Source organism: Vulpes lagopus, chromosome 4 (assembly GCF_018345385.1).
Source record: "Vulpes lagopus strain Blue_001 chromosome 4, ASM1834538v1, whole genome shotgun sequence".
NCBI lineage: Eukaryota > Metazoa > Chordata > Mammalia > Carnivora > Canidae > Vulpes > Vulpes lagopus.
In genome coordinates, this window is record NC_054827.1 from 88608001 (window position 1) to 88623603 (window position 15603).

The 15603-nt window shown below is 33.3% G+C and overlaps 1 protein-coding gene across 7 annotated transcripts in view; it reads left to right on the forward strand.

Moving 5' to 3' along the window:
• Positions 1-15603, forward strand: part of AP3B1 (adaptor related protein complex 3 subunit beta 1) — a 262968-nt gene that overhangs the window by 150818 nt on the left and 96547 nt on the right. For 5 of the 7 annotated variants that reach the window (XM_041752073.1, XM_041752077.1, XM_041752075.1 and 2 more), the window contains 4 exons: positions 4570-4756; positions 5711-5841; positions 11215-11326; positions 14024-14186. In XM_041752073.1, the coding sequence (XP_041608007.1) occupies positions 4570-4756; positions 5711-5841; positions 11215-11326; positions 14024-14186 (593 nt within the window). The remainder of the gene's footprint in view (positions 1-4569; positions 4757-5710; positions 5842-11214; positions 11327-14023; positions 14187-15603) is intronic. The other 2 variants (XM_041752074.1, XM_041752076.1) reach the window with 1 other exon arrangement.

A 15603-nucleotide genomic window follows, 5' to 3' on the forward strand; every position in this document is an offset into this window, starting at 1 on the left:
ATTAGCTGTTAGCTCGTACTGGTCACAATTCCTTAAATCTAAGCGGAAAAAAATAATGTGAAATCAAAATTTAACAAATAGTTATATATAAGATATTGTTTTGTTATTGAAGTACATTGTATTATTCTCTTTGTCTTTTATAATTTTATGAGTAAAATCTATTTAAAAATAATTGTTTAATGTCCAGTCTGGTTTCAGATTGAGTCTTTGGCTATGTTAAAATGCCCATGATTATTTACTTGACCATTGTTTACTTTCTTTATCACCGTTGCCCAGGACAGACCTAATTTATGTTTGTTGTCACTGTTCTATCCAGTTTAGAATTTGCCCCCAATTTTTCATTTTTATCCTTAATAGCTGTTGTTAAAATAGGACAGAGAAAGTTTCCAGATCTCCGTATTCTACTTGCACCTCTGCTGTGGTTTTGTCTAATGATATGTAAGACATAAGTGCAATGAACAGAGATTTCATTTTAATATATAGGACATTTAAATCCTAAAGAATTTCTTTCTTTTCCAACCTTTTTGAGATGTAACATAAGTAATTTCTCTCTGTTACAGCAAAATGCAGAATGTGTGCTGATAAAATGAGGTGCATCCTGACAGGGCAAGTAGGAAAAACTAAGTCCTTCCTTTTTTTAAATGGTGGTGAGATAAGTGTTGAAGTATTTTATCCACAGACAACTTATACCAGCAGGTTGTGCCATGACCTGTGCAAAGTATGACTCTCTCAGTTGTCAGTGGATGTTGAGAATCAAAGGAAAAAATGGGAAGTTTGGGGTTGGTGGTAGGTGAAATATGTGCAGGAGACAGTCCTGCCATAGATCAGTAGAGAGTGGTCAGACCACTCTCTCTTCATCCAAACCACTCTCTCTTCAGTACTTCTGTCATTTATTGTGCAGTGCAATAAAGCCTATTTATATTATTATTTGGTAGTTCTTTATCTTGTTATAAATCCAGCACAAACAGTTCTTAAAAATGAAGTGTGTAATTAATGAAGAATGAAGTACTGAATTTCTTTCTTGGTACTTAACATGCACAAAATGTTTATTGATGTTTACCATCCACTGTGAGAGTTGCAATGACATCCCTGACCACACAGCAACCGAAAGATAAAATGAGTCTGCTAAAAAAGGATCAGTGTCTATTTAAAAAACCTAAGAGTTATCTTAAGATGATTGTGTCCCAAGATAACAATTAAATATATACAAGTACAGAGGATATTTACATATCTCTCTGTGATGCAAAAATCTCATTTAGATAACTTTTTAAAAATTAATTTTCTTCATTTTTTTATTCCAAGTTCTCTTTTGCATGTATGAAAAATGAAGCAGTAATTATTAATATATTGGCTCCATTAGCAGAAAAAGGACCTAAACAATGCTAGTTTTCAAATAGCAAATCAATTAATTCCAATAATAGGTTGACTCTTCTCACTCAAAGCTTTTGTAGGTTTGCTCTGTCAGTGCTATAAATGAAATCAAAGCAAAGCTTTTGGAAGTTTATTCTGTCAAAAGTGCTGTAAATGCTCTTTTAAATTTAAAAGGTCAACATGGAAGATAAAACTACTTGTTTTTGCTAAAAATATTGTCAAGATAGAATTGATTTCTTATTAAATTAAGAAAACTATGTAAGAGAAATATTTTAGAATTGGTTGTGTCTACTGAAATAAAACTAATGGTCAAATATACTGATATATATATATATATATAGTATAATTGAACTACGGAATTCTTCTCATGAAGCTAATATTGAAAAAACATACTTCAGCATGACAGCACACACTCTTGTACACAACTTTTTTGCTGCATGTTACTAAATGGATCCTAAAAACATTATTTTGTGAAAAACTGCTTTGTAAATTAACCTAAGTGTCTTATGTTGGCTTTTTTTTTTTTTTTAAACTAGGGAGCAGGGATGGGAATAAGTAAAACTTCTATTTGTTAAATTCAAAATCAATTGGAAAATTTTAAAGTGTTTACCAAATGGAGTGCCAAAAACCTTTAGCTTTTGAAAATTTTAGCAATGGCAATTCTTGGAAACAAATCTTGCAAGCAAGGAGTTATTGAAATTTATCCCTTCAAGTTAAGTGATAAGACCCCAAGATTTATTTTAGAAGTTCTGTCTAAGTTTGCAGTATCTCAGATGAGGTGAAGATGTTTTTTGATGGAGCTCCTATTTTGTATTAGAGTGAAATGAAATTGAGAAAGGAATTGATTTTGCATTTTTTTAATTTGGTGAAATATTTTAAAAAGTATACATAGAGAATGACTTGAAAGTTTTGTCTCATAAAAATAACTACCAAAGAAAGGATTGTAGGGGTAAAAGTTAAGTATCTGGACTTGATATATTTACAGATTTCAGCATGAAAAAAAAGCATGACGAGAATATCCTTCTTGTTAACAGAATTTTCCTATGCTTACCATATTGTTTAATACTATAAAGAGGGTGTTTTCTTTATTAAAAATATTATGAGCTGTAGAAAAGAATAAGTTGAAAATGTCAACAATATCATAATTACTGATCATAAAATTCAATTTTGAAAAGATACTTATTTTTTAAAAAAGTTAAGATAAGACTATAAAAATATGTTCTTCAGAGAAATATCAATGACTTAGTATTAGAAGTAGATACTTCTAAGAAACTGATTATAAAGTATATGAATTTATGGTGAATAATTGTTTGCGTATGTTTAATGTATCATTTTACATAGATAAGTTTTTACCTTTTAGAAAGAATTTTCATTTTGAAATGTTTAACAGAAATGTTTTAATAAACCTACCAATATAATCAAACATGTTATAGTCAATAAATGCATACTTTAAAAATTACAAAATTTTACTACTTAAAATTCCCTAACTCTTGTGTCTGTTAATATATTGAAATAGTTTAATTTCTTAAAAATTAATTTTGGGGATCAGAAATAGAAACAAAATCATTCTACTGGCTTAAAAAAATTGTTCAGTTACTGTATCATACACCTGAAACTAATAAAACACTATATGTTAACTATACTGGGATTAAAATTGTTAAAAAATCATAATGAACAGACTTATTTTATTTCTCTGGTTTATTTTGATCAGACCCTCTTAAACTCCACACTCAGATGGACTTCAGAGTTACCCTGGTTGTAAATTCTCCCTGTGCATTTGAGAAAACTGATGGTTAGTGTATTTCCCAGGCTGTCTCAGAAAGCTAATAACCTAGTCCAGAACACCGCACTTTGTTTTGAGCTGTATTCCTCATTTGGTGAATATTTTGCTAATTGTCTTTTAAATGAATCATAGATTTTTTCTTATCTGTAGCTGAACCAGCATGGTCTAGTAATTAACGAATAGCAATTATTGGTAACCAAATTCAGGATAGCTCTATTAACATTTTTCCCTTGTATTTTTTATAGTTCTGCTTTATTGAAACTAGGTTAATGCTTTTTAAATGCATTGTTACTGCAAGAAGGTTGCTTTCTATCCAAATCAATTATCTTAACCAATTATCACTATAAAAGAGTTTACCGCACCATTTGTGTACTTTGACTTATTGTTCTAGAATTGTCTTTAGCTCTGCCTGACTTGATGTAGTTCATTTTGTGTCCATTCTAATGTCTATAAAACGCTGTAATGTAACATATATTTTTTCATATATTGTGAATCCTCCCTAATTTATAGTTACAGTTGTATTTGTGCAACCAAATTAAAACTGTTTTTTCAATAAAATAACTGAAGTTTAAAATACAAACCTATTTTGATAATATTTTGATTTTGGTTTAATTACTATTAAAATTATCTCAATATATGTTAATGTAGTACATTCAGAAATTGACTTTGGAAATCTTTTTACGGTGTAAAAGCTACTATAATAAGTTGCTGCCTTACATAAATAAATAAATGACCAATATTACTGGAGGCTATAAGCAGCATGGGAAAAAAATGGAAGGAGTCTTTTATCCTAGTTTTTAGAGGGCATCAGCAGCTTGCTTTTATGAAAAAGTAACAGCTAAATGCACTGCAAATAATTTGCAGTAATCCAGTTCAGTGATTCATGTGTCTGCTTTAATGGGTCATAATTCAGGGTAAAGTAACTGAGTGCAGTCAGAGTGCAGACACTGCTTATGCCAGGGACAGTATCTCTTCATAAAACACACCTCAGGAGAAGCAGTTTGCCAGCCCCCTAATACTCTCTGATGTTTTGATGTCCTGCATATTTTTCCGATTAAGTTTTGAGTGCCATGTTTTTAGTTGTATTTCCACATTCATTATTCTCACGTAGACCCTTCAGCGGGTTTGCCATATATGATTATTTTTTTAATGATGCCTTTCTTTCCACTTCAGCAGTTTAATAATCTAGCACATGGCTGCTTCTCAGTACTCAGCATTCACCTCCCCAATACTGAAGAGGACATGTGCTTTGGCTTCAAAATTCCATTTGCAGCGTTAGAAATGCATATTCCCTACGGAACAACATTTGTTTGACATAACCATTCATTTTTATTACCTCTTTAAATATGTTTATCCAGAGTTATCAATAATCATAAATAACTGTATTCTCATCTTGTTCTGTTTTTTTCCAACAGACAAAATTGCTTACCCAGTACATATTAAATCTCGGCAAGTATGATCAAAACTACGATATCAGAGACCGTACAAGATTTATTAGGCAGCTTATTGTTCCGAATGAGAAGAGTGGAGCTTTAAGTAAATATGCCAAAAAAATATTCCTAGCGCAAAAACCTGCACCACTGCTTGAATCTCCCTTTAAAGGTATTATTATCAGAATATAATTGCAAAATGTGTTAACTAAAAAATTATGACAGTATGCCCTCTAATACATTTTAAATTTATCTGTTAAAAATATAAATGATTAACCTGTATAAGTATATAAGGTTGGTATACTTCCTACTCATCTGTTCTTTAGTGCACCTTTATATTAAAGTTTATATTTTTATACACCTTATTTACCTAAATAATTTCATTCTTATGATTTTATTTTTATTCTTACTAAACAGTTTAGCTGGATAGTAGATGAAAGCTGTGTTGTTCTGATAGACATTGACTTCATTTCTGTTTTAAGTAGACAGTTTTATTTAATAAGGAGTATAATTTTTACCTTAATAGTGAGTTGTTACTAATTAAATATTCAGTGTACAGTAACAAAACTTTTCTGGGGAGAATTATTTCCTAAAAATATCCCTTTAAATTTACTTTTTAAAGATCAAAGTTGACTTATTTTTCCCAGCTTTTAAAAAGAGTGATTATTTTATTAGTTTTAACAAGTAGCCATCAGAGTTAAAATCAAACAATTATATACCTTGGTTTTCATTTTGTTTCTTATTTAATTGTTGGTGATAAAAAGCAGTTCAGTTTTGTAGAAAAACTATTAAAATTCTGGATGTGTTTGTGCTAAGACATGTATATGGATTGTTTAACTGTGCTGTCATTCTTAATATTCACAGTAAAGTAATTTTTAGAGAAGCTACATTTCAGAGCAACACCTCTAAACACACTGACTGATTAGCTTTTTTATTGACCATTATGGGAGAGATTATTGTAATCTATGGACTGAAATCAGTTTTTTGACCTATGAAGAGCTTCCTAGTTTATATTTATTCCTTGACATTTGAGGTAATATGCCAATTACCTTGAGCTCTGATGAGGATTGTTCTCTGTTATATACAGCTCATGTTGTTTATTTTGTATTTTCCTCTATTTTAATAGATAGGGATCATTTCCAGCTTGGCACTTTATCTCATACTCTCAATACTAAAGCTATCGGGTACCTGGAATTATCTAATTGGCCAGAGGTGGCGCCGGACCCATCAGTTCGAAATGTAGAAGTAATAGAGTTGGTAAGTTGACCTTTCTGAAATTAATTTTGTCAAGCAGTGGGAGATTCAAGAATAACTATTGTTTTATATAAAAGCTTTTTTGGGTGGTTGAAAATTGAAAATTGTTCCTGTATTTCTAAATGTAATGTGTTAGATATATCTTGCTGTTATGGGAACTGAATATTGTAGTATTCCTATGTCATTGTACATGTACTTGTTCCTTTTCTTCAAGGAAATAGAGAATTGAATTCCCTGCATCAGTGCCACCCACATTTTTGGTATTGCATTTTTAGCTGTGTAGATTCAATTTCTAAGGTATTTAGTCTCATTGGATTGAGTTTTTTCTACTTTATTTAGAGAATCATAAGCTTCTTGTCAATATTTTTCTAAATAATTTTTGCTGTTCTCTTCCAGAAAAACCATACAAAGTGTTCTTCCAGATTTTTTGATGAACCTGTTTTAAGTGTAGCCTAAACGTAAAAAGGTTGCATTGTGTACAAAAAATGTCCTCAGAGGAGGTCATAACTAAAATGAATAATATGTTGCTTTTACATTTAAAAAGTAAAAGCTCTCTAAATAAATACTCTTTTCCTAGATCTTAAAAAAAATGCTGGCTACTAAAATAAGAATTAATGTTCTTTGCTAATATTTTTCTTTCTTACATGAACAAGAAAAGACAAGGGTCTTCTGATTGTCTTTAAAAATTGATTATGTGAAATATATCTGGTACTTTTTAGAGTTAATAAAAAAGAACAATTAGGTATTACATTCTGGGTGCTTTTCTGACGGAAAAGATGTATCGAACTAGGATTCAAATAACCAAAGTTCTTTACCACTAATTTCTCTGGGAAAGTCAGTTAACCTCCTTGCCTATTAAATTTTCCATATAAAAAGGAAGTCTTTGTTACTTTAAATAGAAAAGTTTCTACAACAGGCCTAGGCATGTAATTTGGTCCTTTTGAGAAATATGTTTCTCTTAACTATTCAAACTTATCCTGGCTTTGAAGCATGGTCAGAAACAATAATAACTATTATTGGCTCTGTTTAGCAAACCCTGGCAGTGTACTTTGATAATGTTTTGCACACCTTATCTTGTTTAAACCTTATAACAATTGTAAATGATGGTTGTTGTTATTCCGATTTTACAGATGAGGAAACCAGGGTTCAGAGAACGTAAGTTGCTCAAGCTCATGTAGTTAGTAAGTGATGGAACTGGGATTCTAACCCAGTTCAGAGTCCACTGTTCTTGCTGTCACTTACTGCATTTTATTACATAACATGAGGAGAGGAAGCTTGAGCTCATTTGCAGATCTGTGCTATTCTTAGTACTTGGCACTGTCATTTTTATGTCGTGGCGAAGTATCTCTATTTAGAGGTTATTAAATGTGTGAAAGTTATTAAAACTAATTGTATGTCCATTCCTCCTTGAAACTAAGTTTGTTGTTTTTTACTCAGATATACATACTCTTACACACTCTTTAAAGATTGGCTTATTTGTGCAACTTTGTGTCAGATGCTAGAATACAGAGAAATTTTCTTTGTTTTGATTCCTTCCAAAGACTGAATCTCTCTCCTGATTTCTTATTATGCCTGCTCATTGTTTTGTGGTCCTGTACTTTTCCATTGTTGGGTACATAATGTTTTGGCACACACAGAAACATCCTTTTATCCTCCCTCTACTTAGACGCTGTCCTTCCTCCTTGTGGCCCCATCCACCAAAAAAATTAAAAATAAAAACAGTTTATCTTCCCAGATATTTTTTCTTTTTTCTTTTTTTTAAAAATTTTATTTATTTATTCATGAGAGACACAGAGAGAGAGAAGCAGAGGGAGAAGCAGGCTCCATGCAGGGAGCCCGCCGTAGGACTCGATCCCAGGACTCCAGGATCACACCCTGGGCCAAAGGCAGGTGCCAAACCGCTGAGCCACCCAGGGATCCCTGTTTTCCCAGATATTGATAGCAATGCTCTGCAATTTAATTTGGTTTCAGCAGTATCCTTGTATTGGCTGATGGATTGGTTGGTTGGCTTCCTTTTTCCATTGTCTTGTGCTCTTCTAAGCATAACTACCTCACAGGGACAATACTTAAATAACCAATTTTCTTACGCTCATTTCACCTATCCAGTTCAACAGAAACAAGTTGATTTCTTTTTCATTTTGCTGACTGCATTCCAATAATTGGCAACTTATTATGGAGAATGATTAAAACTGATGGAACCTGGTTGAAGAAAACTGTCCCCATCCATTGATAACTATGCAAAAAACAGTTTTAATCTACTGGTCTTTAGACATTTTGGATTAAAATTATGAGAGATGTTAAGTAGGTATAAAAATAATATACATAGTTGTATTATCAAATGCAGCTACAACAGTGCTGAAAGTAGTGTTCCTTATAGTCTTTCTTGCCTCTCACTCTATCACCCTCCTGCAAAATCACATCAGTGTATTTCATGCACATAATACACTGTGCTATCCTAGTTTTACCATAAAGTGATCTTACAGGGTCGCATCTCACCATTAGGAAATACAACCTAGGTTTAAATAATCTGATAGGGAACCTAGTTAAGATTGGCAGTAGAAGTCACTTAGGATTACACACTACCATTTCCAGGATAATGGATATAACATTTATTTATATTATGATACCAATAAGTTTTGAAGATCCTTTAGAATTTTTTTTTTTAATTTTTATTTATTTATAATAGTCACAGAGAGAGAGAGAGAGGCAGAGATACAGGCAGAGGGAGAAGCAGGCTCCATGCACCGGGAGCCCGATGTGGGATTCGATCCCGGGTCTCCAGGATCGCGCCCTGAGCCAAAGGCAGGCGCTAAGCTGCTGCGCCACCCAGGGATCCCCCCTTTAGAATTTTTTTGCTTGGTTCTAGACAATCCTGCCCCTTAGAGAAAGACCATCTTTTGTATATCAAATGTATTTTGCTTTATAAACACATCTACTTTTAATATTTTATTCCTCTCAGTACTTTTCAGATTAGTCCTTCACTGTTGTCTTCCTCTTCTCTTTCTCATTACTTCTTTTGCTCAGAATAATAGACTTATCATCATCATAAAGGACCATAAAAAAGTTAAAATGTTTTTATTGCTTAAAACCTAAAACTCTATGAATAAAGAGCTCATGGCCATGTCAAGATAATTTACCCCTTTGAGCATAGAAGCCTAATTTCCCTTATTTGTTGATTTGGTCTTACCCTGAAAGCCATCTAGTTAAGTAATTTTTTTCCATACATTGGTCTGGCACACTTTAATCAGGCTTCAGAAAACTATGCTTGTCTTAAGGATTTAAGAAAAAATATGACCTTCAGTGTTTACTAAATATAGGAGAACTTTGTTTATACAACAGTATCTTTTTTTTTTTTTTACAACAGTATCTTTATTCATACTTGGAGGACAGAGCATTTTAACATATATAAAAAGAAAGCAGTACTGCTGACCTTATGTATCTTATTCAAATATATTCAAGGAATTTTTACTTATTTTCTATTATTGTCTATATAGTAATTTTCCAGGTTATTGAAGCTTATCTTTTTAAGCAACATACCTTAAGCCCTAAAGCCCTCTAGATCAGGTCTTTACAACCCTAACTGCATTTTATAATCACATGGAGATCTTTCAGACTTATGTGAGACTTGCAGCAAACGATTTAAATCAGAATCTATGGAGGTAAATCCCAGGTATTAGCTTTTTAAGTGTTAGTATATTTTTTGTTTGTATTAATATTTTAAAGATATTCTTAGTGATTTTAATATGCATCCACTGTTGAAGATCATTCTTAAACCTCTGTCATGTACTCTAGCAGACTGCACATAGTAGAAACTCCATTGAAAATTTGATAAATAAATGAGTCTTAACCATTTTTGACCTCTTAAAAAATATAGATTTCCCTATGTATGAAACATAATTGTTTTTTGATAAATCAAGGTCACAATTATGAAAACAATTTATTTTAATACACTGTATTAAAGTCTTTAAGGAGCTATTCGCACAACTCATCATTATTGTGCCAGACACTTTTGAGATAAATCAGTGTACAAAGTATTCAAATACCCTGCTCTCCAGAAGCTGATGTTCTAGCAGGGATAGACAATAAATTTGTAAGTTGTATAGTGTGTTGGAAAGTAATAAGTGCTGTGACAAAAAAATAAAAAAAAGCAAAGATCAGAAGTGCCTGCAATGGGGACGCCTGGGTCCCCATTGCTCAGTGGTTGGGCACCTGCCTTGGCTCAGGTCGTGATGTGATCCTGGGATCCAGGACTGAGTCCCACATCAGGCTCCATATTGGGAGCCTGCTTCTCACTCTGCCTCTGTCTCTTTCTCTCTCTCAGTCTGTCTCTCATGAATAAATAAATCTTTTTTTTTTTTTTTTTTTTTTAAAAAGAAGTGCCTGCAGTGGGAGGTTGGAATTTATAAATAGGGTAGTCCTTTCCAAGGTGACTTTTGTGCAAAGACTTGAAGGAAGTGGAGTGAGCCATGCCCTTATCTGAGGGAGAGCATGGGAAGAGCAGTCAGCTGGGGAAGGCTGGGAAGCATGACTGACGTGTGTGAAGGAAGAATTAGGAGGTACTGGTACAGAGTGGGCCAGAGGAGAGCAGTGGCAGGAGGTGAGAAAGAATACACAGGCTTGGTCCTGTAGGGCGAGCAGATTATTGTAACTACTGGCTTTTTCTGAGTGAAATGGGAAGCTGTGGCAAGCTTTCAGACTCAAGAGAGGCTTCATCACAGACTTCGGTTTTAATTTAGTCATTTTATCTCCTGTGTTGAGCAAACTTGGAGTTGGGGAATGGGGGTATGAATAGAAGCAAAACAAGCAGTTGCAGTGATCTGAGAGATGACTCTGACCCGTGGTAAAGGACCAACTTGTCAAAAGGCTTTTTTGTGGATTAGATGTTTAGGATATGAGAGAGAGAGAGAGAGAGAGAGAGAAGTCAAAGATTACCCCAGGGTTTAGGCCGTTGAGGCGGTAAGGTTTGATTGCCTATACTGTTTTCAGGTGTGTGTTTGTAGCTTAACCTCAGTATTTAGCTATGATCTTGCATTTCTTGTTACTGTTATGGTGTCTGCCTTTAACTGCCTTTACCTCTTCTAGAGCATATTACTTTAGATCAGATCTCCTGCAGACCACCAAATACAAAAGTATTTAAAACTATATGTAAAATAGGGTTGTTGGATTTAACAGAATGTGCTCTGAGATTCGAGTTCCTCTATTTAGGAGTAAAGGGGAATCAGCCTTAATGCTAGATCTTCTAACGGTTGCTTTCTCTTTTGAGACCTGCAGCTTTCTTTTGGGTTCACAATGTATTCTGAGTGATTGTTTGCCAGAAGCCTGAATCCCCTAATGAGAATTCATTTGTATTTACAATTTTCCTTTTTTTTTTTTAAGCAGGCAAAAGAATGGACTCCAGCAGGAAAAGCAAAGAAAGAGAATCCTGCTAAGAAATTTTATTCTGATTCTGAGGAGGAAGAGGACTCTTCTGATAGCAGCAGTGACAGTGGTGGGGTTTACAATTTATTGAAAACACTTTGTTCACTATCGCTTATGTGCTGTGCCTCCAAAAAAAACAATAAGGCCTAGTACATAATATTCAACAAATGGGTTCAAATAAAGTTTATACTATTACTATAATGCCTATCATTTACATGTCATTTTATAGTTTTCTAAGTAATTTCTGATCCTTTCTCATTTGACTTTGCCTCTTGATCATCTAGCTAAGAAATGATAGAGTTGAAACAGAAACTCATGCTTTTTAAAATTCTAACCCACGTTGCCTGTTATATTTATAGCATATTGAAAAACATGATTTTATATTTGATAAGCCTTTAGTGGGACCTTTAAAAGTAACTCTCTTCTATAAAAATGTACAGTTTATTTTAAACATTGAGTAATCTGTTCTTTATCATTTTATACTCTTATTTCTAAATGAACCTGTAGAGAGTAAAGCTAAAATTAATAAATGTCTGGTGTATTATGAAGAATCAGAGGTAAAATGATTAGGACACCATATACAATGAAAGAATGCTAAACAGGAAGGATTTAGAAGTGCTGCATTTTAGTTATGCCAACCAAATAAGGCACTTGTCTTTGTCTTTTTCTGTTTAATGAAGAGGCAAAGTTAGATGCTTTTAAGGCCCTTCAGTACTAAAATTCTTTGAGCAGTTTGTGTAATGAAAGATACATTGGAGTTACTTTCTAGAACTCTTTTTAACAATTAACCTAAGGGACATATCTGACCCAAGATCAAAGACACCTTTTTCTTCTGTAACTTTTTCCTTGAAGAAACCAGAGCTCTTCACTATTGCTTGGTCATCCATTAACTTACTCTAAGGTAATTCATTCACTTTTTCCTCAGTTTCCCCTATCAAAATCTTTGTTTCCTGTATCTGATGAATTAATCTGTGATGTATCACATTCTGAAATGATAGGTCAAAAATGGAGAATATACTTCAATGTAGAGTGTTAATGCTAAAAAATAGGGGATTTTAGGAATAAGATCATTAGGAAAGATCTGTTTGTATAATTAAAAGTGTACCATATGGATATTTATTCATAAGCCTCCTATCTGTTCATAGGCTAACTTTTTAAAATACATACTTGAAATATCCTATTTAGACTTCATGGGTTGATGTGAGTATGTGGCAATTGTTCCACTCTAGCTACTGGAGGAAACCGTATCTTTTCTTATTAGAGATTATGAGATTATTTTCCCCGTGAGCACGTCTTCTAGAGGATAAACAAATTTCCTCAAGGATTTTACTAACTTTGACATAAAATTAATGCTGAATGAAAACTTGTTCACTTTTCAAGAAGGTGGGGAGGATGTTACTAACCTGAAAATTGAAGTTGGTTCCTGAAGCAAACTGAACCCAGACTCCTTTGAAACTCCCATGTAATTAACATAAGAAAGTAGCTTAGAAGCTGTCATTCTTTTCATTACTTATGGGGTGGGTAGGTCAGTTATCTGAGTTAATACATAATGTGCACAGCTTTCATATCACAACAAATTTAAAATATCCTGTTCAGTTTTATAAAATTTGGGTAAGGTAAATTTTGCTCGTTGTAGAAGCTGATGATAATAAATGCCTTTCCATGTGGCAGGCACTGTTGTGTCCTAATCACCTTTACATGTTTCAAATCCTTAAATCTTCACAACAGCTCTGTAGCTAGTATTATTGTCATCATTGCTGGAAAGGATATTAAGACCCAGAGAGGTTGAATAACTTGCTCAGTCTTAGAACTTGTAAGTGGCAAAGCTAGGATTTGAACCCAGAGATTCCTACTTGAAAACCCATGTTTTTAACTACTATATGCTATTCCAAAGGAATATGGGTAATCCTAACTTTTCACTGTGTGATGCATAAATCAATCCTCATAAAGTAGATACTATTTACCTATTATAATATGTTCCTGGCTAAGGGCCCTTCATCAGGTAGATAATAGATGGGGGAACAGTTTGTCTCCTCTTATCTAGGCTACAGCTTTATACTATAATCATTTCAAATAGTAAAAAATTATGCTTCATGTTTAAAATACACACAGATAAACTACATGTATCACTTCTGGGAAGAGTCCTAGTATGCTATAATTTGTATTTAAAACATGGAAATGTATAGCTCCACAGTATAATTTTATGATCTCTTTGACCTATGGAAAATTCTTATACTACCTGAAATAAGTAATAACTTTGTAATTAGTAATTTTATTTATTGTCTTTGAGTTGAATTTTTTACAAATGAGTCAAATGGCTCATTCCCCTCTCAAAATTTATACCTAAAAGGATTCATCTCTTGCCACCTTCTCTCAGTAAAATTTCTCACCATCAGTAGAATTAAAAATTATTTCTCTATCCTTATACATTCCTTTAAAAAAGTTTTTGCCATAACTAAATACTTAAGGATTTGAAAAATGAGATTCTCTCAAATTTGGTTTACTTAGTTCACCTTTTCTTTGCTTTTCCCCACTCACTCTCAGAGTGCCTTGTCTGTCTTTTGGAGCTCCTTACACACACTGTGGCAGGAACGTGGGTGTGGGAGGACCGAATGACAAGAGTGTGGAAATTGAGTTGAACAAGTGGGGTCCCGTAAACTAAAATTCAACATCTGGTTTCATTTCTAATGAATATTGACAGTTACTTGGGTCCTTATGTATAATTAAATGGCTCTAAATCAAGAAGCATCCGGTTATATTTTTTCAGAGAGTGAATCTGGAAGTGCAAGTGGAGAACAAGACGAAGAGGGAGACAGCAGTGAGGACAGCAGTGAGGACTCCTCCAGTGAGCATAGGAGTGACAGTGAAAGTGTGTCAGAAGTAGGAGACAAAAGAAGAGCCAAGAGGAACTCCAAAAGTAAAGGGAAAAGGTAATATTTTGTCATAATTTTCTTCAAAAAATATTCTGTGGCATTTTGCCCCAGGATAACATTTCCCTTTAATTTGTAAAGTAAGTGAGAAAATACATGTATTTTTACCCAGATACTGAGTTTTGTAAAATTAATTAGAATACTAGTTCCCATTATTCTATAATTTACTATAGTTAGTTTTCATTTTGAACTTGAACAAATCTTTGGGTTACATTTTGAAAATTGGTATAACCTTGGAAGGCTGAGTTAAGTGATCAAGAAGTAGGTATGAAACACTTAATTACCTTTTGTAGCAATTTTGCTGAGGGCTAAAATTAAATCCTTCAACACTTTGCCATTATGTAACTAAGACAATTGATTTTTCTAAATAGTGTTATAGTAAAAAGATTATGATCCAAATATTGGAGTCAAGGGCTGTGAAGGAAGACGGTCATAAGATATTTAAGTGTTAGCGCTTTTTAAGATCTCCCATTATCAGCATTATCGTGTATTAAAGTGTCATTAAAATTTTGAGTAATTGGGGCTAATACCTTGGATTGTATGAGTCTGTTTTCCCCCTTGCTGTCAGCGAGTGGCCTCTGCAGACATGATGGCCCTTTCCCTCAGAGCCTGCTGCCCGCTCACTTGATGAGCTTGCAGCCCAGCTCAGTCGTGGCTGACAGCACTGATTGGGGCGCAGTACGCTCTCTGCTCCTTTTATTACAGACAGTAATTAAAGCAACTCGCCCTGCCACTTCCATAACAAACACAGCATAATGCCCTAATTATGACTTTATTAATTTAAGTCAGGATTTAATGATTTTAAAAGTGATTTATATTGTTTTTCCTGTTCAGAACAAATGAAATCTGTAGGTTAAATTAATACAGGCTTTTCATCATTGCAAAGTTAAAAAGCTAGTTACCAGTAAATTCTTTTCATTAGATTAACATCTGAAACTCTAAGCAGTAAGGTAAACAGTAATTACCCATCAAAATTGAGTGCTGCATAACAAAATAATGCTTTTACCTTTAAAATCTTATCTTAAAAGCTGTAAGTTAAATGTATGCAGAATAATTCACTTGTTGCAGCGAAGGATTTACTTGGTTTGCAATATCCTTTGAGGGAAATTTTGTACTTTGGTTTAATATCAGAATATCTGTGATTATAGTTCATAAAAAGTATGTTATTTCCAGGAAGGGAAAATTTTGTTCAGTGTACTCAGTATCTTTACAGGTAGCAAAAGTCAGTATGCTAGAAATTTTTAATCATGTATTCTGTTAGATTCATTGTGTGTTTTTTTCCTTCAGGAATGGAGTTTTCTCTTTGCCTATGTTTTAATTTAAAAGAATTATTTATTACACCAAGGGGAATCTCAGATACATTGAAAACCTTATATTTTTAAGTACATGTTTTAACCGTTGAGTTGGGAATAGTAAA